Source organism: Merops nubicus, unplaced genomic scaffold (assembly GCF_000691845.1).
Source record: "Merops nubicus isolate BGI_N331 unplaced genomic scaffold, ASM69184v1 scaffold3224, whole genome shotgun sequence".
Taxonomy (NCBI): domain Eukaryota; kingdom Metazoa; phylum Chordata; class Aves; order Coraciiformes; family Meropidae; genus Merops; species Merops nubicus.
In genome coordinates, this window is record NW_008603478.1 from 7,391 (window position 1) to 23,242 (window position 15,852).

Below are 15,852 nucleotides of genomic sequence, written 5' to 3' on the forward strand. Positions count from 1 at the left end.
TAAGAGCATCGATGGGATGTTGTTTTAAGCACATGAAAATCACACCTTCTCATTTTTACAGGAGCATAAATCTGGAGCACATCTACTAACTGATGGTCTTGCTTTTGTAGAGGGAGCAAATATTGGGTGCTAAATATGTTTCCTGGTGCAAAACCAGCAGGAAAACACTTACTCTTTGCTTTTAAATAACTTATGAAGGATCCACATCAGGGGGCAGGAGGAATCCGTTGCTGTGTTACGATGTCAGCTTGTGTGCTTTGTTTCTTAGGTCAAGATGTTGTTTTCAAGTGCCTTGGAGAGAATATTCTTCAAAATGCCTTTGAAGGCTATAATGCTTGCATCTTTGCCTATGGGCAAACTGGTAAGTCCCTTCTGGACATAAGCAAAAAGTACTGTTGATGCAAAAGGTGTTAAGTCCCAACTGGAGGCTCTTTGTGGCCGTTGTGACATTGTTTCTGGAGAAGTGCCTTGTACTGTAGATAAGAAATGTTTTTCTCTTTTGTAACATCAGATAGGAGGTGGACAGGATGAGAAATAGGATTGTGTCTGTTGCTGCTGGCTACCCTTATTTCTCATGCCTTAGATTGTAATCTTTGAAATGATTGTGATCGTCCTTGAGTTCAAGTGCATCACTCATATATTCTGCCTCTGCAGTTAGAAACATCTTTAATCATCAGTTTGAATGTCATGTGCAAAAATTAATATGCTTATGCAACTGATTTTTCTCATTATGGCACATGTGAAGGTGATGTGAGGGCTGGAGACCCTCTGCTGTGAGGCCAGGCTGAGAGAGTTGGGGGTGTTCAGCCTGGAGAGGAGAAGGCTCTGGGGAGACCTTCTTGAAGCCTTCCAGTATCTGAAGGGGCCTACAAGAAAGCTGGGGAGGGACTTTTTCCATGGGCTTCTAGTGATAGGATGAGGGGTCATGGGTTCAAACTGGAAGAGGAGAGATTCAGATTAGACATTAGGAATAAATTCTTCACTCTGAGGGTGGTGAGACACTGGAACAAGCTACTCAGGGAAGCTGTAAATGCTCCATCCCTGGAAGTGTTCAAGCCCAGGTTGGATGGGGCTTTGAGCAACCTGGTCTAGTGGGAGGTGTTCTTGCCCATGTCAGGGGGTTGGAACTAGATGATCTTTAGGGTCCCTTCCCACCAAACTATCCTATCATTCTGAACGTGGGCTATAGTGGGTTGTCTTCAACAGCATGGCCATTTACCTGAAAAAATGTCCTTTGACAGTTTGAACTAAATTTCTTGTTCTGCTTCTCCTTTTAATTAAATAGTCTTTAGCTAATTGATGCTTTGGTTGCTTTAACATTGAAAACTGCACAAATATCTTCCTCTAATGGACCAATTATTTTTTTCACCTCTGCTCTGTTTCTTTTTCATGTTCTGCAAACCAAGATACTTTACTGCATGTCCACTAACCATAGATTCAATCACACAGGGTCTGGAAAGTCATACACAATGATGGGTACTGCTGACCAGCCTGGATTAATCCCTAGACTTTGCAGTGGACTCTTTGAAAGAGCCCAGAAAGAGGAAAATGAAGAGCAGAGTTTCAAAGTGGAAGTATCCTACATGGAGATATACAATGAGAAAGTCAGAGATCTTCTTGACCCCAAAGGGCAAGTAATTTGTGTAATAGGTTGTCATACACTCTTCCTTTCCAAACCAGTTTGCCTTAATGGATCCCATCTAAGGCATTTGCATAAGGTGGCTTTTGCTTCTTCCTGATCTCATGATTTTAAATCCAAATATAGTAGTAGGACTAAAAGCTTGGATTAAACTCACCCTGATGCTGGCTTTTATGAAGTGACAAAAACATCTATGTCTGCATTTTACTTGTAGACAGAGGGTTTTTTTTGTTTGCACTGTAGTCACTGTCCTGTGCTTTATTATGGTGTTTTTAAGACCATCACGTTTGAGATCTGTCCCTGAGAAACTGCCTTTCTGTAAATGTTGTCTTAAGTCAGTCATGTGCTTAAAAATAACCTTTTTTTTTCCAACCAGAAGCCGTCAGACACTAAAAGTGAGAGAACACAGTGTTTATGGGCCTTATGTAGATGGTCTGTCCAAATTAGCTGTTGCTAGCTACAAGGTAAGGATCAATTTTATGAAAGGCTTGTGTTGCCAATCTAAACATCAGGGTGCTGTCCCTTGAGCAGGTCAAGATTATTAAGCTCCTACTAATTGCCATGGCAGCAGGGTGGATTTTAGAGCAAGAGAGCTGTAGGATTATTGTGTTGTGTTCACTGGGGAGAACAGAATTAAGAGCAGAAACTCATCTTCATTCAATAATAATATTCAATAATTCTGGAAGTAATTCAACTATTTCATAAAACTGCTTTCCTCCCAAACTTGAGCTGTGTGTTCAGTGTATCCATGAGGAAGCATTTAGTGATTAATTACAGAGCAGGATTTAGCAGAGAGGGGCTTTCAGTAGCACATTTTGTCACTTTTTGGCTGTCATGCTGTTGCAGAGTAATTTCTCTTACCAGCAGCACTCAGACACATTGCAGCTATCAACAAATGTTCATTTACAAGGCAAACACTTGAGAACTTTGCATGAGACTCCTTTGCTGGTTAGTAAATGTTTACAGATGCAGTCAAAAAATGCCCACTTTTTAAGAAGCATTGATGTAGTGGGGGAGAAATGAGGAAATATGGGATGGAATTCTGGCATCTTAAGCAAAACAGGAGAATGGTGCAGTCACCCTCTTGCAGTCTCTCCAGGTAGTCCTCTCTTGGTGGTTTCTGTTAGGACAAGACCCATGACATGCTTTTCCTGTATGTGTTGCCCAACAGCTTTGTGTAACACAGCACACAGAGTCAAAGTGGCCTGTGGTGGTGTTTAGATTGATTATTTTGGGGTTTTTTTTTTAGCATTTTTTTTAGCATCATCCAGTTAGATATGCTTAAATAAAAGTTAGGCCCAAGACTCTAAAGTTTTAACTGTTTTACAGGATTGCTGTAAAACTGAAGTAGGGGAGCTATGTATTTTTGAGTATCACAGTTTAATATATCAGAGGACTTTATAAGCCTTATATGTAGGAGGAATGTACCTGTTCAGTGCAGTTCTGTTTTACAAAACTCTGAGCCTTATGTCAGTGTCACAGATTTCAAGAACATGTGTGTGACAGCTGAGCCTAAAATGTTACAGTGTTCAAACATGAACTGCTGTTTCCTCACTTTTTTCTTTGCTTTTGAGTCTTGCTATGTGCAGCCAGATGCATTATTTTTGAGTATATTATTGAATATATGTAATTTTGAATTCATAATTGAATATCTAAGCAGATGGGGACAATCTTTTTAGCATGACCTGTTATGATGGGACAAGGGATGATGATTTTAAACTAAGAGAGGGGAGATTTTAGATTAGATACAAGGAAGAAATTTTTTACATCTGAGTCTTGCTATGTGCAGCCAGATGCATTATTTTTGAGTATATTATTGAATATATGTAATTTTGAATTCATAATTGAATATCTAAGCAGATGGGGACAATCTTTTTAGCATGACCTGTTATGATGGGACAAGGGATGATGATTTTAAACTAAGAGAGGGGAGATTTTAGATTAGATACAAGGAAGAAATTTTTTACAATGTGGGTGTTGAGCCCCTGGCCCAGGCTGCCCAGAGAGGTGGTCGCTGCCCCATCCCTGGCACCATCCCAGGGGAGGCTGGGGGAGCTCTGAGCAACCTGCTCAGAGACTAGATGACCTTGAAAGGTCCCTTCCCACCCAAAAGATTCTATGAACATGCATATCACAATGTTGTGTGATTTCTAGTCTTTAAAGTGGTGATGACAATATCTTTTTTCTCAGATATTGTGAGTAAATATTAGGGAAACTTAGTGAGATACTTGCTGTATTTACCCAAACCAGATCTGAGATTTTATGAATAAATGTTGGGAAACTTAGTGAAATACTTGCTGTATTTACCCAAACCAGATTGGTTTGGTAGCTAATTGAAAAGGATGTTAATGCAGATATACTTCTGGCTTTGAAAATTGTATCTAGGACATCGAGTCCTTGATGTCTGAGGGCAACAAATCTCGGACAGTGGCTGCAACCAACATGAACGAGGAGAGCAGTCGCTCCCACGCCGTCTTCAAGATCATCCTCACCCACACACTCTATGATGCACAGTCTGGGGTGAGTACAACAAGTTATGAGACCCAAATGTCAAGCCTGGCTGTGTGTCTCCCTTTAATGTGTTTCATAGACACGTAGAAACGTTGGTTGGAAGGGATTTTGGGAGGTCTCCTGCCCTCTGTGCACTGCTGGCACTGGGTCAGGTTAGCTCATGGCTTTGTCTGGCTGAGTCCTTGTAATGCTCATGTGCTTGTGCCCCAGTGCAGGGAAATCCATTTTAATAGGGTTGTAATTGGAAATGTGGATTTTTTTTTGAAATGGAAAGCAACACTGCAGGCCCAAAGTTGAGCAGACTTGCTTGAGGGTGCAGGAAGGAACTCTTAATCCTAGAATCTAAACTAAAGAAACTTTTCTTTTGTGTGTGGTACAGACTTGGAGCAGAAACTAAAGGTACAAAGTGTAGATGAAAAATAGAAGAACACCTGAGCATACATCTGGTAATCTCCTTCAAGGGGGTATTTCATGCAAATATGTATAAACAGTCAGCTTTGTAAACAGAAACACTCCTTTCAAACATTTTGCATTGGATGACATGAATATTTTAATTTATATATATTCAATATCTAAAGGCCATTTAAATGTGAAAGTGTTTTTCTTTTCCTTATATGTAAATATGCCTTGCAGGGGGTTGTGACAGACATTTATGTTAACATTATTTAATCCCTCATAGAAAATGGTGATAAACTAAAATTGAAATAGATCTCACATACCAAAACTCTTTAAACTATGTTGATAGATTGTGTGCTTGGGTAATTCTTCAATGTCTTTAAAGGCTTGGAGAAACTTTGAGTGCCCATGAAGCAAATCTAATGTGTGTATGTGCCTAAATATTGAATGAAATGTAAAGCATAATGAGTATTTTGGCTTTTTTCCTCCTTGTTTCTCAGTCTCCATCAAGGCTTTTCCTTTCTAAACAATTTTCCTTGTTCTTCATTTAGATTTTTATCCCTTTGTACTTAATTCAGCAGCCATACCAGCTAAACTCCTTGATTTCCCCCAGTTGGTTATTCTGGTTTTGCTCTGGCTGCACTGCATACTCACCATACATACTTTTTGTGTGGTCATGGCCAGCCTGGATGCAAGGTGGTAGTTCTGATTTGTCTGTCTTTTCTGCATCTTCCAATGACCACTGTGTGAGTTTCTGGAACAGGTTTCTCTGTTTTCCCATCTCCTGGTCCTTTCAGTCCTGGAAACAACATATTTCAGTGTGACCTGATGATCATACTATACTTTGAGTGGCCTAGAGTAACATATTTGAAAGCATATTGATCCTAATTATCCTGTTCAATTAGTGGAACGTTGCACTTTGCAGCTGTGATACAGAGAGGCTGAAGTCATAGGTGCTGCAGAAAAGCATGATGTAAGCAAACTCTTCCTGCAGACAGCACAAGCTCTTCAAATTGAACTTGGCATATGAAATTCATGGAGTGTTTCTGAATGTCACTTTGAGTTAAATGCAATAAAAGGATTTATAGCAAAGTCTGTGTTACAGGATTGAAACACTCACATAGCTTGGGTTGGTTTCTAGGAAGCTGTTACAATAAAGGAGGCTTTGTAATTGTAACAATTATCATAAATTACAACGTGCTTCTTATCATGGTTATTCTCACTTTCCCAAGATTTTTAGGAGACTGTTTTCAAGGTGATAGATCAACAGCAAAGCTTGTAGACCTTCTGTCTGTCTCTGTGCCTCCTTGGCCTGGGCTCCCTCTGCATTTTTCTTGCTTGAACATTTTACATGTACCCTGTGTTCCCCTCCTCCAGAGATTTCTGAGCTGTCTTGAGGATACTAGTGTATCTAAACTTCTGTTGGTGTGTCTGACCACTTCAAATCCTCCTCTTGTTTCTGGAGCAGCAGCTAGCGAGTTATCAGAGACTGTTGTTCAAATCCAAGGACTTTCAGAGCTTTTGGAACAGCTGTAGAGAGTCTACACCAAGGAATGAAGCTCAATTCTTGTTTGAAAATATGTCAAACCATGTAACTCAGTTTGAGTGAACTAACAGTAGGTGTTCTCTGTTTCCTTCTGCAGACATCAGGGGAGAAGGTGGGCAAGCTGAGCCTGGTGGACTTGGCAGGCAGTGAAAGGGCAACTAAGACTGGTGCTGCAGGAGACAGGCTGAAGGAAGGAAGCAACATTAACAAGTAAGACTCTGCAATTGTTTCTTTTCCTTTTTTCATCATTACAGTCATGACTGCTAAATACGGAGTTCTTGCAGAATGGGATGAAGTCAATACAAGCTCTTGTAGCCAGTTTTCTTCCTCCCTTCTCTCTGCTTCTCTTTCTGACATGCACTACTCTTAGATGTTTGAATGAGATCTCTGCCTACTTAAAATGATTGGCATTTTCCATTCAGAACTTGTGTTCCTGCAACTCTTCACACAATTGTGTTGTGAAGACATCATTACTAAGGCTGAAAAAAAAATACTAAACCAAGGTGTAGACTTCAGTGAGAGAAGAATGATGAAAACTGTGCCCCAGAACTCATTTTTGGAGAGGAAGTGACTGTCTAAATATGCATTTGACTCATGGATATTTACACTTGTTAATGACTGCTGGTTTTCTCTGTGCAGATCCCTCACAACTCTTGGGCTGGTTATTTCTGCCCTGGCAGATCAGGCTGCTGGCAAGAACAAGAACAAATTCGTTCCATATCGTGATTCTGTGCTCACTTGGTTACTTAAGGTAAGTACTCTGATCTTGTTGGGGTTTTTTTAAAGAGGAAAGGGGAGAGAGAGGGGAGAAGACTCTCATTCAGTGAAATAAAACCACTGGTCATTCACCTCATTTTGTGGTTTTGATGTTAACCATAATTGTCTTTGGAAAATTAGCTGGATGTAAACCTTTAGTAGCTCTACAGACTAAGTATGTTCCCTGTCTTCTGCTGATGTGTGATGGACTAAAGAATAAGGAACTCTAAAAAAAAACCCCAAAGCATTATCTTCTATGGATCCATTTCTGTACAGCTTCACACACAACCTTGAATTTGGGCTATTGCCACATGTGACTGAGTTTTACATATTGGCATAGTTATCTTTGAAGATTTTGATTAAGACTATTGCTTTTTCCTAATTGTCTAATATATTTGTTAATATACTCTACTTTTGTCAGCTAAGTATAATTGCAGAGCATTACCTCAGTTATCCTGAGGAACAGGTCAGAAGACTTTGTACACCATGTTCATGTCAAAGGAGCAGTTAAATTACTGCCTAGGACTACATTTGGTGTTATTTTTTGGGAAAAAAAAAGAGTGTGTCATGATGACACTTGGATGAAGATCTGTAGGGTCTAGATGAAAAAAACAGTTGTGAAATACGAGTTTTATGTATGTTGAATTAAAAGGCAAGCTTTTGGTTTTGTTCCTCTTCCTTCTTCCTAGATACAGTGGTTGTAAAGTGTGGTGATGACAAAAAATCTTGGGAGTGCAAATTTGAGGTTAGGTACAGTCATCATCTGGATTTCTGCCATTCTCTGAAAGGGTGGCAAGCACAGATGTAGCCACATCTCTAAAAAGCTTGCCAGCCAGCAGAGGTGGCTTGTCCTTCTTCTACCTGTCTTGCCTGTTACAGCTTGAGTGGCTGACATGGATTTTGAAGAATTATTGAATTAAGCATCATATGTGGATGATTTCAGTTTAATTTTTGTAAGCTGCCATTTTGTTAAAATTCTTCCCTCATCAATTGATTGCCAGGATGTTTTGTAACCATGTCTCACAGAAGTGCTAACTTACCAAGTTTCTTTTTTTTCCCTGTGCTCTGTTTTATTGTTATCAAGGAGCAACTGAGATACTTGTTAGTAGAAAGATATAATCTGGGAAGATATCTTGATTTTTTGCATCACCAGCTTGGATTTGGGCTTCTTACTTTTGTAGGTGCTCTGGCTGGATTTTTTTGTCTTGAATACTCTGCTTTGCTTCCCCACCCATGAACCTTCAGCATGACAACTGTGAAATGATTTCTCTCTCCTCTCTGGTGTAGGCATCACAGATACTGGACATAGACTCATTGAAGCATTAAGGTTGGAAAAGATGTCCAAGATCATCAAGTCCAACCATCAATACAACACTCCCATGGCCACTAAACCATGTCCCCAAGTGCCATGTCTACATATTTTTGAACCCCTCCAGCACCTCCCTGGGCAGCCTGGGTCCATGCCTCACCACTCTGCCAGGAGAGAAATTCTTCCTAATATTCAATCAAAACCTCTTGTGGCACAACTTGAGCCCATTTCCTCTCATCCTAATAAATCAATATCAAATAGACCAGTCAAGAGTGCTACACAAAAATCATAATGGCTGAACAGAAATAGTGTCTGTGCTTTTCTACAGCAAAATAAATCCTCCTTTCACAGCATTCCTTGCCCTGAGACTTTCTTAGTGTTAAATATGTTTTTGCCTCTGTCTATTAACACTGAGTTTTTTAATTAAACAAGAGCTTTCTGGCTCTCTATAAAGATGGGAACAAACCCAGGAGGGTTTGCTCTGGTGGCATGTGTGCTTGGGTTCCTGATGGGGCTGCAGCAGTCTGAGGGAGAGGAGTGGGAAGTTTCCTAATGAATTTCTGGTGGTGCTGTCAGAATTTGTTATGCTGTCCCACTTCTAAACAAACCCAGTGAGCAGCCTCAAATTCCTGTTTAGCACCTGTCTGCTGCATTGTGCCTGCCCTGCCCATGGCCATACACAGCACATGCTTTAGCTCATAAATAGAGGCCTGCTTTTGTTCTGCTTTCTTTCAAGCAAACCTTCTTTGTGTCTTTAACATCCAGCTATGTTAAGTGCAAACAAAAGCTTTGGGTCTTTTTGGTTTTTTTTACAAACAAGCTCATTGAAGAGAGGCTTTATTTTGAACAGGGAAAATTTAAACATTTTTTTAATTAATGATCAAAGGAGAGATTTCTTCCTTGAAAGAGGCTTGTTTGTAGAAGCCATGAGGTGGTGGGATATCTTCCTTTAGCTTTCAACTTTTAATTATGATGCTGAAGTGGAGTATATGTGTTCTAACACAAGGCATAGCTGCCATATAGGATCTCTCCACAAATCTGAGAAACCACCAGAGTTCAGGTGACCTCAAGTTCTTGGTGTTTGAGTTCTTGGAAACCAAACTTCTTGGTTTTATCAAATTGTGTTGGCACAAACATCTTATCTCCCCATTTTAATTAGAAGCCTGGCAAGTTTTACTGCTATTAAAAATTCACTTTCTGATCTCTACATTTTGTTTTCACAGTAATCTTTGGTGCTAGATAAGACTGGTCAGGTTTAGTCTTAGAAATAACTAAATAATCTTATTTATTTCCACTCTGTGTGTGTCTATCACATACAAGCCTTTCCAGGGTGATGTACAAATGCTGTCTGTTAATGAGAAGCTGGTTTACTATTTGTCTACCTTTCTTGCTTAATATTAAGGAAACCAGTGAAATCAGAATAGTGGTTTTATACATAAAACTTTATCAGACATTTTGGTATTTGAATATCTGCAGGAGGAGCTTGACCCAACTTGCAACGGGTGTTTTGTGAATTATTGTGTATCACTCTAACAGCCCCTCAGCTGCCTGTAGTTGCAATTCAAATAATGAATTAATCCTGTTTTGGAGCTAATTAGTGCAGTGATTCCCAAAGTGTAAAGTGGTAAGGTTTGATTTAGAAGCAGATCTGGCTAGCAAAGCAGGGACTGCAGTTGCAGGGTGTCATTCCTAATATCTGAAAGCTGCTGATAGATTGAAGTGAAGTCCTGGCTTCTGTAGGGTCAGAAATTCCACCAAATGAGTCATGTGCTCATGTTAGCAACATTTCTGTGTTATAAAGTGGATCCTCCCAAACCATGTACTTACTGGAGTAAACACTGGCCACTCCTCAGAGGGGAAAACCCCACACTGAAACAGTTGTGAGACTGTTCTTTTCAGCTGACTTCTCTATAGATACTCTCACCTGCCAGCACTAACCTGGCTGGTGTACCTCACTGTGCTGAACACTGCACAAATGAAATTAGATGTTTAAACTCTGTGATGTGGGCAGCAGGGCAGGGAGGGGATCCTGCCCCTCTGCCAGCTCTGGGAGACCCCCCTGCAGTGCTGGGGCAGCTCTGGAGTCCTCAGCACAGCAGAGCCAGGGACCTGCTGGAGCGGGGCCAGAGGAGCCCCAGCAATGCCCCGAGGGGGGAACCCCTCTGCTGGGAGCCCAGCAGGAGAGAGTTGGGCTGGGGCAGCCCCAGAGGAGAAGGCTCCAGCTGGGGAGACCTGCTGGGGGCTGCCAGGACTGCCAGGGGCCTGGAAGGAAGGTGGGGGGGGACTTTTTAGCAGGAGGGACTTGTTGCAGTGAGACAAGGGGTGATAGTTTGAAACTCAAAGAGGGAGACTTGGACTAGTGTAAGTGTTCTGAAATCACTGAGGGTGGTGAGCCCTTGGCCCAGGTTGCCCAGAGAGGTGATAGAAGCTCCATCCCTGGAACCATTCCAGGTCAGGTTGGAGGGGGCTCTGAGCAACCTGCTCTAGCTGAAGATGTGGGTTGGACTAGATGACCTTTAAAGGTCCCTTCCAATCCAAGCCATTCCATGATTCTATATTGTCTTCCTAAAGAGCTACCAGCCTATTTTCCATGCCCAGAGACAGGAGAGTGCTACCAGTGCAGCACTGAAGCACCCTCAGTCACTGTGGCCCATCCTTGTCTGACCACTGAAGCAGCCAGACTGCTGTCAAACTGTTTTAGGCATCATGCAGCAAAAAATAGTCTTAAGGAAATACTTAAAGGGGCATTTTAATGATTGCTAGGGAAAGCTTTGTAATTGAAATGGTTGGACAAGCAGCTAATGTAGTCAGATTGTTCTAATGGCAGTGCCTGACCTAGATTTTGAGAGATATTGAGGACTAAAGTTAATAGCATGGTTTGTCTTAGAGATATTGGGTAAAAATGCAAACCAAAAAAATATTAAATAAATAAATAACAAAATCAACAAAAAAAACCCCAACCAAACAACCAAAAAATATTTCCTGCAAAATTTAAATCAGATTATTTTATCTTTTAGACCGGCCAAAACTGGAAACCACATTTTTGTGATCAATAAAAAGACTGAATGCTTCCTGCCTGCCTCTCCCCCACTCCCCTGACATGCTGCCTTGCAGGAATGTGGTTTCACACCCTTCTTCTGTCAACCAGATTCCAAAAGGCTAATTTCTTACATGACTCAGTTTAGATTTCTAAGCTATGTAAGTGTGGGGGGAAGGGCCCCATTCTGAAATGTTTAAAAGAATAAAATTGGCTGTATTGTTCTTGAGGAGATCTTTAATTTAAATTAAGTACTTACTGGAGACTTCTCGCTTCCAGTCTTTGAAACAAGATAATCTGAACTCATCATGCTCTTTTGTGAGCTCCTTCAATAGTATCTGAGAAGTGTAATGCTGAAGTGCTTATATTTGTGGAAAACATAAAAGTAAAGCTTGGAAGCCCTTACTAGCACCATAAAGCCAAAAAAAAAAGGACTGTTTTCCTTCCTGTTTAAGCTAAAACTGATTCTGAAAGCCAAGAATGACATTTCCTAAATGTGCTTAAAAAAAAAAATTAAAAAACAAACTAAAAATAACAACTTTCCTTGATTTACACAGCTGAAAATATTAGTTTTGAACTGAGGAGCTCTGACAAAACTGTTTATTTTACTCGTTGTCCCCATCTACTCCCAACTCTAGGTTATTATTCACTGTCTAAGTTCACTGACTGGGTAAAACTCACGAAATCTCCGGTTTTAACTTTACAACCTCTCCCACTTTGCAGGACAGCCTTGGTGGAAACAGCAAGACTGCCATGGTAGCAACAGTGAGTCCAGCTGCAGACAACTATGACGAGACCCTGTCAACACTGAGGTATGCAGACAGGGCCAAGAACATTGTGAACCACGCCGTGGTGAACGAAGACCCCAACGCCCGCATCATCCGGGAGCTCCGCGAGGAGGTGGAGAAGCTGAGAGAGCAGCTCACGAAAGCAGAGGTACACGTGGCACTCCTGACTAGCCAGGCAGTCTTACAAACCCCTTTGTCAGAGCTTCCTTACCTGTCTCTCCAGAGTGAGCACCACAAAGAATGGCTGCGTGGTTATCTGTGAGAAATCTCTCTTTATATCACTTCTTTACATTTTTCTTTATAGCAGTCTTGAAACGCAGGTGACAACAGGAGATACCAGCTTCTCTTTGAACACACTTATACACACCAAACTTTTACACACCAAGGCAAGAGGACACAGAGGCAGAGTAGGGGTGGAGTCAAGATTGTGTGGTTTATAGGCAGAGGTTTGCTGGTGTAGTTTAAGAATTCAGTGTGGCTACATCCTGCGAGGTGTGAATTCAGTTAAATAATGCTTACAGGCTTTAACTGTTCTCAGCTGAACCTCTCCCAGGCAGTGGACAATGTTATGAATGTCTGCATGGCTACCTCAGTGAAATTGTGCAAAGAGCATGGTCTCAGTGAGAGGTGAAGGCCAAGAACCTGCAGAATTCTGAGTTCTGTTCTCAAATGTGGCCAAGCAGTGGTGATATAATCCATCTGTTTTGCAGCTCAGAAACATGATTACAGTACAGAGGGAATGCTGGCTGTGATAGTAGAAATGACTGGTGAATTTTGGACTGTTCTCATTTGAGCCACCTAATATGATAGGCATCCAATAAGTGGCTGTCAGTTTCTTTAAGCTATCTGAAGTTAAATATCTAAAAAATCCTCCAAAATATGAACTACAAACTTAACAGTACTCCTGAAAGTACTCCCTATTTGTTTCATTTGTGAGCATTAATGCCAAAATAATGACAGCTTTCTGAAGTAATGAAGTAGTGCTTCCTAAATGTGAAGTAATAAATATTTCCAAATATTACAGTCCCACCCTAGTTGTCATCTCAGTGGCATTAACAAAAAGCAGAGAAAAAAAATGGTGTAGTTTGCTCTTAAGAGGCTACACAGTAAAGGTCAAACCCCACATTCATTGTCTTGTACTCCTTTCAGTTTATTAAATTTCTAGTCCATCTAATTGTTCTTACAGCAATGTGCATACATAACTTTTTTGGAGTGAACAGAAACATTGACCCTTTATGACAGGGAGGTTATATTTTCAAAGCTCATTTCCAAATGTAGAGGTTACCAAGTTGTGGGTTTGGTTTTTTTTTTCCTTCTGGTGTCAGTCTCCTTTTCTCTCCTGGACAGCCAAATCAGAACAGAACTTGACAGCTGATTTTTTTTTCTCCCCCAGAAGAATAAGGCATTATCTTTTTTTCCCCTTTTCTTTTCTACACACATTTTGATCTTTTCTTGTTGACAGGGGGCAGGTTTCTTGGAGGTTGGACTAGATGACCTTTTAAAGGTCTCTTCCAACCCAAACCATTCTATGAAATTTTGCTTCAGGTCTAAATAAGTAGGAAAACAAGACTTAGACCTTGAGAGTAACTGGGCTTCATCTTCATGTCCTGCTCTGTAGTGTCCAACACCTTTGCATGGACTGGGTTTTATTGGTCATGAAAAATCTTTGTTCTGGAGATGGCCTTGGCCTCACTTTCCTTCCTGGATGGAATTCATGTTCCCTTTTACCCTGCATTTAGGTGTTTGAGATATTCAACAAGGAAAAGACTACACAGGACACATCAGCTGAAAGTTCCTAGACTGTTGTGTTTTGAGGCAGAGGAAATTCCTGTCTTAAAACAGGATTTTCCACTTCTGACACTTGCTCCTTTTCTTGAACAAACTGTAGTGTAATGAGGCCACTCCGATTTGGATTCCTGTGAGGACTTTTGGGTTTTGTGGTAAGGAAATATCTGATGGAGAGAGATGTTTGCATTGTTTAATTTGCCTTGCATAAATACCTACCTACCAGCCAAAACCATTTTCATCTTGTTAGCAGCAATAAACTCACAACGTGAAGAAGTCCCCAGGCTTCCTGTTCAGAGGAGGAATATTCCAGTACAGAGACTGGAGGAAGTGAATATGTGTAGTACAAAAATGTTGATGTCATTTCCATTTTTGGAGTGCCTGATGGGTGACAGTTGGGGGCATCTTATTCTCAAGTCAATCCTTGGATAGAACATGAGCCTTTGACGATTACACAAAACAAAATTAGAGCTGTGATGGATTTGATATCCACTCTGTATGTAGAGGTGGACAACCAGAACACCTCAGATGCCTCAGTAGTTGCTATAGAAAGAAAAAAAACCCACCCATCAGGCCATATCAAGTGAATAATAAAACTATTTTGGTGGCATGGCAGTTTAAAGTAACAGGGATGGGAATGACAGCTGAGATGATGGTGGCCAGATCAGCAGTATCTTGAGAAATGAGATTGGTTTAGATATGAGTCATTTGGGATACTTGTATTGGTATAGAAATGAGGTTAGTTTGCTTTTGAGTATCTTTGTGCAAATCTGCCAGCATCATGTAATTGGTGTGCACTGAAGTACATAAACTCCACTTTAGCATCTGTACTTGAAACTAATTAAATGAACTTTTGGATGGATTCCTCATTTATATGCAATACATATTTTAAAACCCCCTTTACTTACTGGTAAGGATGCCTTGGAAAATGAATAAAGTTATATTTCTTCTTGTCCCCATCTGTGTGACAGCGAAAAAAAAAGAACCAAAGCACAACAAGCTTTCTTGTTTTATTTCCTTTTATTTCTGCAGGCAATGAAATCACCAGAATTAAAAGAACGATTGGAGGAATCAGAAAAGTTGATTCAGGAAATGACTGTGACCTGGGAAGAAAAATTAAGAAAAACTGAAGAAATAGCACAGGTTTGCTGCTTTCTTCCCCTTTTCTCCCCCCTCTTCCCCCCCTAATTTTTATGAAAATTAGGTTTGTTTTGTTTGTCTGCCAGCTCACAGAGATTGTCTGTATCTCTCCCCACATTTATGGGTAAGTAGGTCAAGCTCTCTGCCCTTTTGAAAAGCTGCACTTAATTCCTGTGATAGCTGGGTGCCTCCCAGATTACTATTCCAATGACAATAATAAATTATCACTGTATGCAAATGGAGAAGTTATTTAAAAAAATAATAACCCACAGATGAGAGGATTACAGGGATTTGATACTCTGCAGACAGGAAAACTGTTGTTTGTGGTGAAAGACGGAGTGTCAGGAACGTTGAACACAAGGTGATGTACAGAGTGCCTCAATCCACAAGGCAAAGGGCATTCAGAGTATTAAAAAACAGAGCTGTTCAGGATCCCTGGGTGTTTTGATACCTCCTACACTGATATTTAGGGCCTCAGACCACAATTGGATATGATGGCTGCGTTGAAAAACTGTGCAGGTTGCCACGATTATCGCATGACACTTCCAATTCTTGCCACACAAATGCTGATGTATATATTTGCAGGAGGGAGCTTTTGAGGAGGAGGGCTATTGAAAGGTGATGAATAGCAGGTAATAAATAAGGAGAGAACGGAGCCTCTGATGCAAAGCCCTCTTGTAGATGATACAATCAGAATAGACTGTGTTGACTTGAGTTTTAAAGATCCATTGTCAGAAATGCCACTTGTGACTACGAGAGCTTCCTGGCTCTCAATGCAAACTCCTACCATGGATTTTCCTCCCTGTGTGTAAGGGTGAAGAAGAAGAGGAATGATAATAAATTTCTGCTGTCATCCTGCACAATAGTTTCTTGGCATAGAAACAGAGTGTGCGAGGAGGTTGAAAAACTGAAGTAACGGACTCAACGCTCCAGACTAAATCTGCC

General features: G+C 40.7%; 1 protein-coding gene across 1 annotated transcript in view; it reads left to right on the forward strand.

The window, feature by feature from the left end:
• KIF13B (kinesin family member 13B) overlaps positions 1-15,852 on the forward strand; it is a gene marked incomplete at both ends in the record, with an annotated part of 60,300 nt that overhangs the window by 1,629 nt on the left and 42,819 nt on the right. The window contains 8 exons of the mRNA XM_008938664.1: positions 269-361; positions 1,450-1,630; positions 2,016-2,103; positions 4,025-4,159; positions 6,190-6,302; positions 6,732-6,843; positions 11,918-12,130; positions 14,800-14,910. Coding sequence (XP_008936912.1) covers positions 269-361; positions 1,450-1,630; positions 2,016-2,103; positions 4,025-4,159; positions 6,190-6,302; positions 6,732-6,843; positions 11,918-12,130; positions 14,800-14,910 — 1,046 coding nt within the window. The remainder of the gene's footprint in view (positions 1-268; positions 362-1,449; positions 1,631-2,015; positions 2,104-4,024; positions 4,160-6,189; positions 6,303-6,731; positions 6,844-11,917; positions 12,131-14,799; positions 14,911-15,852) is intronic.